The sequence below is a fragment of the Podarcis liolepis genome (assembly GCF_965112155.1).
Source record: "Podarcis liolepis genome assembly, chromosome: 1".
Classification (NCBI taxonomy): Eukaryota; Metazoa; Chordata; class Lepidosauria; order Squamata; family Lacertidae; genus Podarcis; species Podarcis liolepis.
In genome coordinates this window covers 75,749,328-75,765,134 of record NC_139554.1, presented here as the reverse complement: position 1 = coordinate 75,765,134, position 15,807 = coordinate 75,749,328, and the positions used below count along the sequence as shown (strand labels likewise).

The 15,807-nt window shown below is 48.9% G+C and overlaps 1 protein-coding gene across 1 annotated transcript in view; it reads left to right on the top strand.

Moving 5' to 3' along the window:
- The window catches only part of LOC310686153 (mucin-5B-like), a 62,124-nt gene that overhangs the window by 30,726 nt on the left and 15,591 nt on the right, over positions 1 to 15,807 (top strand). The window contains exons 30-36 of the mRNA XM_083459376.1: positions 772 to 10,029; positions 10,720 to 10,833; positions 11,681 to 11,946; positions 12,806 to 12,974; positions 13,539 to 13,786; positions 14,323 to 14,506; positions 15,115 to 15,346. Coding sequence (XP_083315502.1) covers positions 772 to 10,029; positions 10,720 to 10,833; positions 11,681 to 11,946; positions 12,806 to 12,974; positions 13,539 to 13,786; positions 14,323 to 14,506; positions 15,115 to 15,346 — 10,471 coding nt within the window. The remainder of the gene's footprint in view (positions 1 to 771; positions 10,030 to 10,719; positions 10,834 to 11,680; positions 11,947 to 12,805; positions 12,975 to 13,538; positions 13,787 to 14,322; positions 14,507 to 15,114; positions 15,347 to 15,807) is intronic.

Below are 15,807 nucleotides of genomic sequence, written 5' to 3'. Positions count from 1 at the left end.
CTTCAACTCTTTCCAAACTTCGCTGAGAGAAGTTCCACTGAACACAGTGAATAATACTTCTGAGTAGACATGCACTGCACCACACCAAAGAGCAGAGAAGCAGCTCCTACCACTGCAGTAGTAGCACAAATAGCACCACATCTTGGGTCAGCTGTTAAAATCAGAGGTGCCATACAACACCACACAAAGGGACAAATTCAACTAAATACTTCTGTTAATAGAGCCAGCACAAATGAGTCCCACTAGTGCAACAGGGCTTGTACTAATGGAGCAATCTCCTTAGTGCTACTTAGGTATTTGAGCCAGCTCCATAACATAATTTTTTACCAATTATCTCAACCAAACTAGATGTAAATGCGACATGATCAAAAGCAAGCATTTATAAACAAAGTATGTAAGAAAATGAAGAGATAATGAAAAACTTTACAAATCTTCTATAACATAGGAAAACATCCACAAATACATCATATTCACATTTTTTTTTACATGTTGCATATATTATTTTAAAATAAAAATATACAAGATGGAAATCAACATAAAGTTAAGTTGAAGGTTCAATCAGCTCAAGCATGGCAGCTCCCCAGATGGAATGATCCACTTCCACCAATGTGCTCTTCTGGTTCCCCCCGCCCCCCAATCCCTGCCTCATCTACAGAAAAAACATGGGAGAGAGGTTACATGGGAGAAGGAGAGAGGAGGCAGATAACAGATAGGGAGATTTATGATCTAAATAAACCGGATTAAAATAACCAGTGATGTTGTTTCTTACAGAATCCACTACAGCGCAAACAACAGTATGTGTCCATAGAACATGTGAATGGACAGAATGGTATGATGTCAGCTACCCTAAATTTGGACGAGACAATGGGGATTATGAAACACCAGAGAAAATAAGAGATAGAGGAAACAAAGTATGTAAAATGCCAGATGAAGTGGAATGCAGAGCTCAACGCTTTCCTAATGAAAGCATAGAAACCCTCGGACAAAAGGTACAATGTTCCAAGTCTAACGGTTTGATATGCAACAATAAGGATCAGACACCACCAATCTGCCTGAATTTTGAAATCAGGTTCCTATGCTGCCTATACACACCATGTGGTGCATCAACAACTCCAGGAACACCAGAAATAACAACAGCAGGATCCAGAACTACATCTAAAGTGACAGGTGGCATAACAACCACCCTGGCTCCCCTTGTTACCACTACGGCAGGAAGCACCACTACCGGTTGCCAACCCAAATGCCAGTGGACCTCTTGGTTCAGTTTTCACACTCCAAGCTCCGACCCTGGGGATGGCGATCGCGAGGACATTAAGAGCATCCAGGCATCGGGCGGTACCATCTGCGAGCACCCTCAAAAGGTAGAGTGCAGAGGAGTGGACTACCCAGAGCTCAGCGCATCTGAACTTGGACAGAACATGATCTGCGATATCAACACTGGACTCCTTTGCGAGAATGCCAAACAGACAGGGAAGTACAAGATCTGTTACGACTATGAGATGAGAGCACTGTGTTGCGACTACAAGCACTGTGAAACCACGCCAGCGCCACTGGTCACAACAAGTGCCACCACCACAGAAGCCCCAGGTAGCACGGTGGGCAAGAGCACGGCTCCAGCATCCTCCACGGGCTCTACGCCACCTCCTGTTGTCCATACCACCACCGAAAGCACCACCCTTGTTTCCACAACACCAGGAGTAACCACAGGAAAACCAACAACCACAGAAACACCAGGCAGCACGGCAGGCAAGAGCACGGCTCCAGCATCCTCCACGGGCTCTACGCCACCTCCTGTTGTATTCACCACCACCGAAAGCACCACCCTTGTTCCGACAACTCCAGGAGTTACAACAAGAAAGCCAACCACCACCACCCACTCAACGCCGCTTTCCACCCTACCTCTCACAACACCAGGCTCAGTCAGCACTGCTGCTGTCTCCACTGGAGTGGTCCCCACTGTGACAGCCACAACACTCCAGTCCACTCCTGTTTCCAAGCCTTCCTCAACAATACCCACCACCGGGACCACTGCACAAACCCCTCCAGGCCTGCTGACCACAACAACCACCCTGGCTCCCCTTGTTACCACTACGGCAGGAAGCACCACTACCGGTTGCCAACCCAAATGCCAGTGGACCTCTTGGTTCAGTTTTCACACTCCAAGCTCCGACCCTGGGGATGGCGATCGCGAGGACATTAAGAGCATCCAGGCATCGGGCGGTACCATCTGCGAGCACCCTCAAAAGGTGGAGTGCAGAGGAGTGGACTACCCAGAGCTCAGCGCATCTGAACTTGGACAGAACATGATCTGCGATATCAACACTGGACTCCTTTGCGAGAATGCCAAACAGACAGGGAAGTACAAGATCTGTTACGACTATGAGATGAGAGCACTGTGTTGCGACTACAAGCACTGTGAAACCACGCCAGCGCCACTGGTCACAACAAGTGCCACCACCACAGAAGCCCCAGGTAGCACGGTGGGCAAGAGCACGGCTCCAGCATCCTCCACGGGCTCTACGCCACCTCCTGTTGTCCATACCACCACCGAAAGCACCACCCTTGTTTCCACAACACCAGGAGTAACCACCGGAAAGCCAACAACCACAGAAACACCAGGCAGCACGGCAGGCAAGAGCACGGCTCCAGCATCCTCCACGGGCTCTACGCCACCTCCTGTTGTATTCACCACCACCGAAAGCACCACCCTTGTTCCGACAACTCCAGGAGTTACAACAAGAAAGCCAACCACCACCACCCACTCAACGCCGCTTTCCACCCTACCTCTCACAACACCAGGCTCAGTCAGCACTGCTGCTGTCTCCACTGGAGTGGTCCCCACTGTGACAGCCACAACACTCCAGTCCACTCCTGTTTCCAAGCCTTCCTCAACAATACCCACCACCGGGACCACTGCACAAACCCCTCCAGGCCTGCTGACCACAACAACCACCCTGGCTCCCCTTGTTACCACTACGGCAGGAAGCACCACTACCGGTTGCCAACCCAAATGCCAGTGGACCTCTTGGTTCAGTTTTCACACTCCAAGCTCCGACCCTGGGGATGGCGATCGCGAGGACATTAAGAGCATCCAGGCATCGGGCGGTACCATCTGCGAGCACCCTCAAAAGGTGGAGTGCAGAGGAGTGGACTACCCAGAGCTCAGCGCATCTGAACTTGGACAGAACATGATCTGCGATATCAACACTGGACTCCTTTGCGAGAATGCCAAACAGACAGGGAAGTACAAGATCTGTTACGACTATGAGATGAGAGCACTGTGTTGCGACTACAAGCACTGTGAAACCACGCCAGCGCCACTGGTCACAACAAGTGCCACCACCACAGAAGCCCCAGGTAGCACGGCAGGCAAGAGCACGGCTCCAGCATCCTTCACGGGCTCTACGCCACCTCCTGTTGTCCATACCACCACCGAAAGCACCACCCTTGTTTCCACAACACCAGGAGTAACCACAGGAAAGCCAACAACCACAGAAACACCAGGCAGCACGGCAGGCAAGAGCACGGCTCCAGCATCCTCCACAGGCTCTACGCCACCTCCTGTTGTATTCACCACCACCGAAAGCACCACCCTTGTTCCGACAACTCCAGGAGTTACAACAAGAAAGCCAACCACCACCACCCACTCAACGCCGCTTTCCACCCTCCCTCTCACAACACCAGGCTCAGTCAGCACTGCTGCTGTCTCCACTGGAGTGGTCCCCACTGTGACAGCCACAACACTCCAGTCCACTCCTGTTTCCAAGCCTTCCTCAACAATACCCACCACCGGGACCACTGCACAAACCCCTCCAGGCCTGCTGACCACAACAACCACCCTGGCTCCCCTTGTTACCACTACGGCAGGAAGCACCACTACCGGTTGCCAACCCAAATGCCAGTGGACCTCTTGGTTCAGTTTTCACACTCCAAGCTCCGACCCTGGGGATGGCGATCGCGAGGACATTAAGAGCATCCAGGCATCGGGCGGTACCATCTGCGAGCACCCTCAAAAGGTGGAGTGCAGAGGAGTGGACTACCCAGAGCTCAGCGCATCTGAACTTGGACAGAACATGATCTGCGATATCAACACTGGACTCCTTTGCGAGAATGCCAAACAGACAGGGAAGTACAAGATCTGTTACGACTATGAGATGAGAGCACTGTGTTGTGACTACAAGCACTGTGAAACCACGCCAGCGCCACTGGTCACAACAAGTGCCACCACCACAGAAGCCCCAGGTAGCACGGCAGGCAAGAGCACGGCTCCAGCATCCTCCACGGGCTCTACGCCACCTCCTGTTGTCCATACCACCACCGAAAGCACCACCCTTGTTTCCACAACACCAGGAGTAACCACCGGAAAGCCAACAACCACAGAAACACCAGGCAGCACGGCAGGCAAGAGCACGGCTCCAGCATCCTCCACAGGCTCTACGCCACCTCCTGTTGTATTCACCACCACCGAAAGCACCACCCTTGTTCCGACAACTCCAGGAGTTACAACAAGAAAGCCAACCACCACCACCCACTCAACGCCGCTTTCCACCCTCCCTCTCACAACACCAGGCTCAGTCAGCACTGCTGCTGTCTCCACTGGAGTGGTCCCCACTGTGACAGCCACAACACTCCAGTCCACTCCTGTTTCCAAGCCTTCCTCAACAATACCCACCACCGGGACCACTGCACAAACCCCTCCAGGCCTGCTGACCACAACAACCACCCTGGCTCCCCTTGTTACCACTACGGCAGGAAGCACCACTACCGGTTGCCAACCCAAATGCCAGTGGACCTCTTGGTTCAGTTTTCACACTCCAAGCTCCGACCCTGGGGATGGCGATCGCGAGGACATTAAGAGCATCCAGGCATCGGGCGGTACCATCTGCGAGCACCCTCAAAAGGTAGAGTGCAGAGGAGTGGACTACCCAGAGCTCAGCGCATCTGAACTTGGACAGAACATGATCTGCGATATCAACACTGGACTCCTTTGCGAGAATGCCAAACAGACAGGGAAGTACAAGATCTGTTACGACTATGAGATGAGAGCACTGTGTTGCGACTACAAGCACTGTGAAACCACGCCAGCGCCACTGGTCACAACAAGTGCCACCACCACAGAAGCCCCAGGTAGCACGGCAGGCAAGAGCACGGCTCCAGCATCCTCCACGGGCTCTACGCCACCTCCTGTTGTCCATACCACCACCGAAAGCACCACCCTTGTTTCCACAACACCAGGAGTAACCACAGGAAAGCCAACAACCACAGAAACACCAGGCAGCACGGCAGGCAAGAGCACGGCTCCAGCATCCTCCACGGGCTCTACGCCACCTCCTGTTGTATTCACCACCACCGAGAGCACCACCCTTGTTCCGACAACTCCAGGAGTTACAACAAGAAAGCCAACCACCACCACCCACTCAACGCCGCTTTCCACCCTCCCTCTCACAACACCAGGCTCAGTCAGCACTGCTGCTGTCTCCACTGGAGTGGTCCCCACTGTGACAGCCACAACACTCCAGTCCACTCCTGTTTCCAAGCCTTCCTCAACAATACCCACCACCGGGACCACTGCACAAACCCCTCCAGGCCTGCTGACCACAACAACCACCCTGGCTCCCCTTGTTACCACTACGGCAGGAAGCACCACTACCGGTTGCCAACCCAAATGCCAGTGGACCTCTTGGTTCAGTTTTCACACTCCAAGCTCTGACCCTGACGATGGTGATCGCGAGGACATTAAGAGCATCCAGGCATCGGGCGGTACCATCTGCGAGCACCCTCAAAAGGTGGAGTGCAGAGGAGTGGACTACCCAGAGCTCAGCGCATCTGAACTTGGACAGAACATGATCTGCAATATCAACACTGGACTCCTTTGTGAGAATGCCAAACAGAGAGGGAAGTACAAGATGTGTTACGACTATGAGATGAGAGCACTGTGTTGCGACTACAAGCACTGTGAAACCACGCCAGCGCCACTGGTCACAACAAGTGCCACCACCACAGAAGCCCCAGGTAGCACGGTGGGCAAGAGCACGGCTCCAGCATCCTCCACGGGCTCTACGCCACCTCCTGTTGTCCATACCACCACCGAAAGCACCACCCTTGTTTCCACAACACCAGGAGTAACCACAGGAAAGCCAACAACCACAGAAACACCAGGCAGCACGGCAGGCAAGAGCACGGCTCCAGCAGCCTCCACGGGCTCTACTCCACCTCCTGCTGTATTCACCACCACCGAAAGCACCACTCTTGTTCCGACAACTCCAGGAGTTACAACAAGAAAGCCAACCACCACCACCCACTCAACGCCGCTTTCCACCCTCCCTCTCACAACACCAGGCTCAGTCAGCACTGCTGCTGTCTCCACTGGAGTGGTCCCCACTGTGACAGCCACAACACTCCAGTCCACTCCTGTTTCCAAGCCTTCCTCAACAATACCCACCACCGGGACCACTGCACAAACCCCTCCAGGCCTGCTGACCACAACAACCACCCTGGCTCCCCTTGTTACCACTACGGCAGGAAGCACCACTACCGGTTGCCAACCCAAATGCCAGTGGACCTCTTGGTTCAGTTTTCACACTCCAAGCTCCGACCCTGGGGATGGCGATCGCGAGGACATTAAGAGCATCCAGGCATCGGGCGGTACCATCTGCGAGCACCCTCAAAAGGTGGAGTGCAGAGGAGTGGACTACCCAGAGCTCAGCGCATCTGAACTTGGACAGAACATGATCTGCGATATCAACACTGGACTCCTTTGCGAGAATGCCAAACAGACAGGGAAGTACAAGATCTGTTACGACTATGAGATGAGAGCACTGTGTTGCGACTACAAGCACTGTGAAACCACGCCAGCGCCACTGGTCACAACAAGTGCCACCACCACAGAAGCCCCAGGTAGCACGGTGGGCAAGAGCACGGCTCCAGCATCCTCCACGGGCTCTACGCCACCTCCTGTTGTCCATACCACCACCGAAAGCACCACCCTTGTTTCCACAACACCAGGAGTAACCACAGGAAAGCCAACAACCACAGAAACACCAGGCAGCACGGCAGGCAAGAGCACGGCTCCAGCATCCTCCACGGGCTCTACGCCACCTCCCGTTGTATTCACCACCACCGAAAGCACCACCCTTGTTCCGACAACTCCAGGAGTTACAACAAGAAAGCCAACCACCACCACCCACTCAACGCCGCTTTCCACCCTCCCTCTCACAACACCAGGCTCAGTAAGCACTGCTGCCGTCTCCACTGGAGTGGTCCCCACTGTGACAGCCACAACACTCCAGTCTACTCCTGTTTCCAAGCCTTCCTCAACAATACCCACCACCGGGACCACTGCACAAACCCCTCCAGGCCTGCTGACCACAACAACCACCCTGGCTCCCCTTGTTACCACTACGGCAGGAAGCACCACTACCGGTTGCCAACCCAAATGCCAGTGGACCTCTTGGTTCAGTTTTCACACTCCAAGCTCCGACCCTGGGGATGGCGATCGCGAGGACATTAAGAGCATCCAGGCATCGGGCGGTACCATCTGCGAGCACCCTCAAAAGGTGGAGTGCAGAGGAGTGGACTACCCAGAGCTCAGCGCATCTGAACTTGGACAGAACATGATCTGCGATATCAACACTGGACTCCTTTGCGAGAATGCCAAACAGACAGGGAAGTACAAGATCTGTTACGACTATGAGATGAGAGCACTGTGTTGCGACTACAAGCACTGTGAAACCACGCCAGCGCCACTGGTCACAACAAGTGCCACCACAGAAGCCCCAGGTAGCACGGTGGGCAAGAGCACGGCTCCAGCATCCTCCACGGGCTCTACGCCACCTCCTGTTGTCCATACCACCACCGAAAGCACCACCCTTGTTTCCACAACACCAGGAGTAACCACAGGAAAACCAACAACCACAGAAACACCAGGCAGCACGGCAGGCAAGAGCACGGCTCCAGCATCCTCCACGGGCTCTACGCCACCTCCCGTTGTATTCACCACCACCGAAAGCACCACCCTTGTTCCGACAACTCCAGGAGTTACAACAAGAAAGCCAACCACCACCACCCACTCAACGCCGCTTTCCACCCTCCCTCTCACAACACCAGGCTCAGTCAGCACTGCTGCTGTCTCCACTGGAGTGGTCCCCACTGTGACAGCCACAACACTCCAGTCCACTCCTGTTTCCAAGCCTTCCTCAACAATACCCACCACCGGGACCACTGCACAAACCCCTCCAGGCCTGCTGACCACAACAACCACCCTGGCTCCCCTTGTTACCACTACGGCAGGAAGCACCACTACCGGTTGCCAGCCCAAATGCCAGTGGACCTCTTGGTTCAGTTTTCACACTCCAAGCTCCGACCCTGGGGATGGCGATCGCGAGGACATTAAGAGCATCCAGGCATCGGGCGGTACCATCTGCGAGCACCCTCAAAAGGTGGAGTGCAGAGGAGTGGACTACCCAGAGCTCAGCGCATCTGAACTTGGACAGAACATGATCTGCGATATCAACACTGGACTCCTTTGCGAGAATGCCAAACAGACAGGGAAGTACAAGATCTGTTACGACTATGAGATGAGAGCACTGTGTTGCGACTACAAGCACTGTGAAACCACGCCAGCGCCACTGGTCACAACAAGTGCCACCACCACAGAAGCCCCAGGTAGCACGGTGGGCAAGAGCACGGCTCCAGCATCCTCCACGGGCTCTACGCCACCTCCTGTTGTCCATACCACCACTGAAAGCACCACCCTTGTTTCCACAACACCAGGAGTAACCACAGGAAAACCAACAACCACAGAAACACCAGGCAGCACGGCAGGCAAGAGCACGGCTCCAGCATCCTCCACGGGCTCTACGCCACCTCCCGTTGTATTCACCACCACCGAAAGCACCACCCTTGTTCCGACAACTCCAGGAGTTACAACAAGAAAGCCAACCACCACCACCCACTCAACGCCGCTTTCCACCCTCCCTCTCACAACACCAGGCTCAGTCAGCACTGCTGCTGTCTCCACTGGAGTGGTCCCCACTGTGACAGCCACAACACTCCAGTCCACTCCTGTTTCCAAGCCTTCCTCAACAATACCCACCACCGGGACCACTGCACAAACCCCTCCAGGCCTGCTGACCACAACAACCACCCTGGCTCCCCTTGTTACCACTACGCTAGAAAGTACCTCTACTGTGTGCCTCCCAAAGTGTAACTGGACCTCCTGGTATGATTTGCACCGTCCTACCAGCAGTCCAGATGATGGCGATATGGAGAATTTTGAGACCATCCGAAAAGCTGGAGGAAATGTTTGCAAACATCCACAAGACATTGAATGCAGAGCTGAGAATCACCCTGATGTCAGCCTGTATCTGCTTGGTCAGGAAGTGCAATGTAACCTCCATGTTGGACTTTTGTGCGAAAATTCTAAGCAAACAGACAAGATGTGTTATAACTACCAGGTTAGATACCAGTGCTGTGAATACAAGCCCTGCCATCCTAGCACAACACCACTGAGCACACCTGCTGCTTCTACCACAGAAAAACCTGGCAGCACGGCAGGCCAAAGCACAACTCCAGCATCCTCCACGGTTTCTACGCCACCTCCCATTGTATTTACCACCACCCAAAGCTCCACTCTTGTTTCCACAACTCCAGGAGTAACCACAGGAAAGCCAACAACCACAGAAACACCAGGCAGCACTGCTGGCAAGAGCACAACTCCAGCATCCTCCACAGCTTCTACACCACCTCCCATTGTAGTCACTACCACCCAAAGCACCACCCTTGTTTCCACCACTCCTGGAATTACAACAGGAAAGCCCATGACCACCATCCCTTTCTCAACCCCTGGCTCTGTCAGCACACCTTCTATCACTTCTGGAGTGGCTTCCACCGTTTCAACCACATCTCTTCCATCTACCCATGTTTCCAAACCTGTGTCGACGATATCCACTACTGGGATTACTGTAGAAACAGCAACTGTCCCTACCAGAGTGCCATTTTCCACTAAGCCTTTGGTCGTTGTTACAACAGGTAATTACAGAATGAATCTGCATATCCTGGTATGAAAATCTTGTTACCTTTGGTAAATATTCCAACAGTTAAATTTATTACATGTTACTCAATTACAGGTGTCATGCCAAATGTTAGCAAATTGTTTCATATTAATGGGGGCTTGGTGATCTTATTTCATATACCACCCTTTTCAAAAATTGGTATCCCAATTATGAAACCTAGTGTCTATCAGCTAGCAACTTATCAAAAATGTTTGCCTAGATCTCAGTGTGCATTTTTCAAAGAGGTTTTCAATGCTATTACAAGTAGTAGATAGCTCTCTGGCTAGATATTTGGAATTTTATTAACAGCACCTTTGGACTGGAGCGGTGTGTTTCTTGATACTGGGAGGAATATAGCTGGATTCCCCTGTTTCTTGATAGTATGGTAGGTGTATAATAAGAACAGCAAGTAAGCAAAGTATTGATCTGATCCATTAAACTGGTTTTTGTAGTACAATTATCAAGTTAAATTCTCCAGCCCTAAAGATACATGTAAGTCCGGCTGAGCTCAGTTGGAATTCTGAATTGTTATGCTTCAGTTGGTGCTTTGGAAGTGTACACTGAAGTCTTAAGTATCTACAGTGTTTAGCATCCATTTCCAGCAGTATGTCTTCAAGCAGTACGTAACAACTGTTATACATTTATTTCTTTTCTATTGTGTCTTCAGCAGCAACAAGTACTTCCATACCTTCTACAACAGGAACTACAACAGTCACTTTGAGCAGAACAACTCCATGTTTCTGCCGTGTGCCCGGATTTAGTAAGGGCTTGTTTTCTCCTGGTGAGTTTCTCTTAATGAATTTGAAAAGCAGCTGAAGCAATGTTTTCATTCACATATTGCTTTGATTGTACATATGTTCAACATACTTCCTTCCTTATACCTACATCATGATTGTGCACCACTCTCCACAGGGGAGTCTACTTTGGTGCTCTGCTGTATAGTTTGAGGAGGAGTAGAAACCTTTTTACTTACTTTTTACATTTACATTTAAATCATTTTATTAATCCTGCTTTATCTGGGTTTTTTGTTTGTTTGTTGCAAGTTTGGGGCTGATATTTTCAATACTTTATTGAATTTATGTATCTGTGTTTTACTCTACACTGCTTTACATGTTTTAACAACCTAGGGAACAAAAGTATTAGCTGAGGTGAATTCTGTAATTCTCTCATGCCATACATTCTTTGAACAGTATTGAACCACAGAGATGTCAATAGATCCATCTCTCACCTATCCCCTATCCCCTTTTACAACTGACTCATATTCATGTACATCTACTACTATCTGCCAGCCATTACTTTTAACAGGTGGCCAACATGTCCTTTTACTCCCTAGGATTGTGAGTCACAAGTTATACTTGTATATGATTTACTGGCTAAGGACCAACTGGGGAAAAGGCCTCGGCTGAACCTCTTGCTGATCTCCCATGGTGGTGTGGGGTTGGAGCTTGCCCACGACAAATTACACAATCCAATGCATGCTTTCTCAGACTTGCTGCTGAGAGTTGCACTGCATGTCAGTAGACAAATTCATCTGAACTTTATTTGCATTTTAGAACGTTATGACATGTTTTGTTTTATATTTTTCGTACATGGTGCTTTATGATAAATTCCCTCCTTTTTTAAAACAGGGGAAGTAATATACAATAGAACTGATAGTTCCGGATGCAGTTTTTATGCAGTTTGCAACAGAAGCTGTGAAATTGAGGTGTTCCAGGGACCATGTCCTTCAACAACTCCTTCCCACCCATCAACACCATCAGTTACAACTGCAGGAACCCAGCCTTCTCCGTCACCCACTACTGTTGTTCCATCAACCAGAGTATACACTACTGCAGCTGTATCAACCCCCACAACTCCTGTAACAGGTTGCCCTGATATTGATCCACCAAGAAAGGTAATTAGAATTGTTTTCATACATACATTGGGGATAGCTTTTGCTAGCTGATGAGAGGCTGTAGCCCTAAACATCAAAAGGGCTCCATGTTGGGGAAAGCTGTTGGCTACCAAATGCCTCTCTCACTCCATTTTCACCCCTCTTAAAAACCATCAAATGAATCCTCTCTTGGTGAACGAGGTGTCTATGTTGAAAAGAAAATCCTGACTACCCCAGGGACTTTTGCCCACAATTCATGCTGTATGAGCACCACTGTTTTGGGAGGTATGAGGAGCTGTCATGTGAACATGCACTTGGTCACAATCAACTCTCTTGTTATAGATCTTATTTGTGCTATTGATCTCACTGAAAATGGATGGGGATCTTGATGTTACTGGATTCAAAGTCTCATTATCCCTGACCACTGGTGGTTGGAACTGGTGGGAACTGGAATCCAACAACTTTGGGTAGGCTACAGGTTGCCTACCCCTGCCACAGAGTCATATATGGAGAAATCTCAAGTCCATTCCAAATGTTCTTGTTTGCCTCACTTTTCTAAAACATAGCAAGCTGGCTTATACCAAGGCAGACTATGGGTCTATCTATCTCACTCTTGTCCTTGCTGACTGCTAATAACTCCTCAGGGTTTCATATAGGAGCCTACCCTGGGGCTATCTGGAGTTGCTAAGGATTAAACATGGGACCTTTTGCATGCACACCATGTGCTCTACCATTGAGAAACAGCCTCTCCCCCTAACACCCCATTTTGCCTCCAGATGGGTTTTCCTCTTCCAGTAGGACAAGAACCCTTGGTAGTGGAGATGGTGTCTTTCTAAGAGTATGACACTTGTAGAATATTTTTTCTCTGGTTTCCCTCTAGACCAATGAAACTTGGATGTTTAACAACTGCACTGTGGCAACTTGTGAAGGAAACAACAAAATAGTTCTGAAGCCGCAACCACCTGTAGAGAAGACAGTATGTGTGAGTGGACTCCCACCGATAAAAATAGTAGATAAGGATGGCTGTGTCGAACGCTATGAATGTGAATGTAAGTATAACTGAGCATTCAGAAAAAGTACATATATCTTTATGATATGGAATGAGAGATTAACATATTTAACTTACAGGACTGTATCATACAAAGCTCAGGGGGTGTAATGTCATGCAGTTGCAATTCCATTTATTGAGGGAGGTGAGACTTTTGAGGGTCTTTCAGGGAAGGCTATGGATTTGCAGAAGCCTAAACCTCTTGTTTCTCTAGCATACTCCTAAAAAAGTCAATGGGTGGCTTTTCATATTTCAATGGAAAGGAGTAAGGGAGAAAATGCTGTGGTTCAATCAATTCCTGCCCTGGCTGTCACTAGTCATCAGGACTCTGGCTATGGCAGTTGTTTCACCACAAAATCTGCACCATCAACATTGTTCTCCTAGAATTCTCTTATTATTCCCACTTTCTAATTGGTGTACCAAACTAGGACCTAGCCCATCAAAGTTAATACAAGCAACAGCATAATAACCAATGATTTCACAGTGTATATTTACTTTGGTCCTCTGGTTTGCTCAAGACTACACTCCAGGTGAACCTTATTTGATCTTTTGATTTCTGTTACAGGTATTTGCACTGGTTGGGATGCTAACTATCTGACATTTGATGGCACTAATTACACTTTCTATGACAACTGCACTTACATCTTGGTGAAAGAGATTGTGAATATACATGGAAACTTCAGTGTTTTGCTTGACAATTATTTCTGTGATGTCACTAACAATCAGCCCTGTTCCAGAGCCATCATTGTAAATTACAACTCAATGGAAGTTGTGCTAAGCAGTGAAGTGCATGAAGGAGTGAGAATTAACAAGGTACTGTGTGCCACAGATTTCTCAAACTGTGTCAGCTTCCTACAATAATTATTTTTTACCAAAACAAAAATGTCAAAATGACATTTATAAACTAGCTAATGGGTTGTAAAATTTACATAACAATCATGGCAAAGTGCCTGTTTGAGGAATGCTACTTAATCCCATGATGTAGATTATGTTTAGGATTGAGATGCTATTCCTCAAACTGTGCATCTCTATAATGACTACTCAGAAGAAAGCCCCCACTGAGTTTAATGCACTTTACTTCCATTTAATGGTTATAGAATCAATGACATACGCGCGCACACACACATATATATACATGTGTCTGTATGTTTTCAGTTAAAAACTATGGCTTACTGTTTTTAATTAAATACAATAACACAGTAAAATAATCATTGCAGTATTAAAAGTAGTATAAAAACAGGCAGCTAGGAAATATCAGCATGGCCAGGACTGATTGCCCTCAAGTGCTCTGGAAGACTCTGAATCCTCCAGATTTATATTCTTTTGCCTCTTTTGTGCTGCTGTTTCAGATTTTTTTCAACCATGAGCCGGTCAATGGAGATTTCACCAAATATGGTATTTCTGTCACCAGTACTGGAACTGTCATGAGTGTCGAAATCCCTGCACTCCAAGCTTTTATATCTTTCAACGGGCTCACTTTCTCAGTAGAACTCCCCTTTGACCTATTTCAGCATAACACAGAGGGGCAATGTGGTAAGTAAAGGGATCAAAACATCCCCAACCATTCAAATCCTTTTTCATAATGTTATTCCTTCAAAACAAATTTCTTTACATAGGAAGATGTGGAGCATTAGAAAAGCAATAAAGAAAAATTAACCATTGGGGGGAGGGGCCACAGCTCCATGGCCGAACACGTGTGAGTGGTGTTAGACCATCCCAGGTCCAGTTCCTGGTATCTACATCTGAAAGTTCTTGGGATGAAGAAAGAACTGCTGCCCATCAGAGTAGACCTAATTGGGCTTGGTGGACCTATGGTTTGACCAGGCTTCCTCAACCTCGGCCCTCCAGATGTTTTTGGCCTACAACTCCCATGATCCCTAGCTAGCAGGACCAGTGGTCGGGGTGATGGGAATTGTAGTCTCAAAACATCTGGAGAGCTGAGGTTGAGGAAGCCTGGGTTTGACTAATATATCCATACTGAAGAGTAGGAAACAGAATATGCATATAAGGTACACTTTATGATAGCAACAATGGCTTTTTCAATTAGGAAGTCCGCTTCGTTATTTCAATGTCATTCAAAGTGACACTAATGTATACTGCATATTCAGCACACTTACGATGCGACCCTTTCTCCCTCCTAGGGGTATGTTCAAATGACAAGACAGATGACTGCCGCCTCCCCAACGGCCATGAAGCTTCCTCTTGCTCAGAAATGGCCAGCTACTGGAAGACCTACGATAAAAACAAGCCCCATTGCTATGGAGTGCCAACAACATCACCTCCAACAACAACACCGCATGAGCCAAGAACGACAACACCAGCACCAACACCCTGCACCACTCCATCTCCTCTGTGTGAGCTGATTGTGAGCGAGTAAGTTCAACACAGCCTTTACAAATGCTTCAGCTGTTAGATCCTGCAGAGCAAGCTATTGCTTTGACAACTTAATTTTTTAAAAAAAGCCCACTTCTGATGAACACATAGGAACATAAAATCATCACCAAGACATTGTGCACATGACCTCGTCTGTCCAGCTTGTGGGCAGGACATAAGCCACTGGTTGACTGCAGGACTAGAAAGATAAAGCTTTGGTCTGCTCCAGCAGAGCTTTTCACCTTATATTCTTATGTTTTTTTCTACTGCTAGGACATCAGGAATGTTTTCTAGGGATAGATAACACCCTTTATTGTTCTTATATTTCACAGCTAATAATAACAATACATTTTATTTGTACCCCGCCCTCCCCAGCCGGAGCCAGGCTCAGGGTGGCTAACATCATAAAACTAACACAGTATACAAAGAACATAAGATCCATCCAACAATAAGCATGGCAT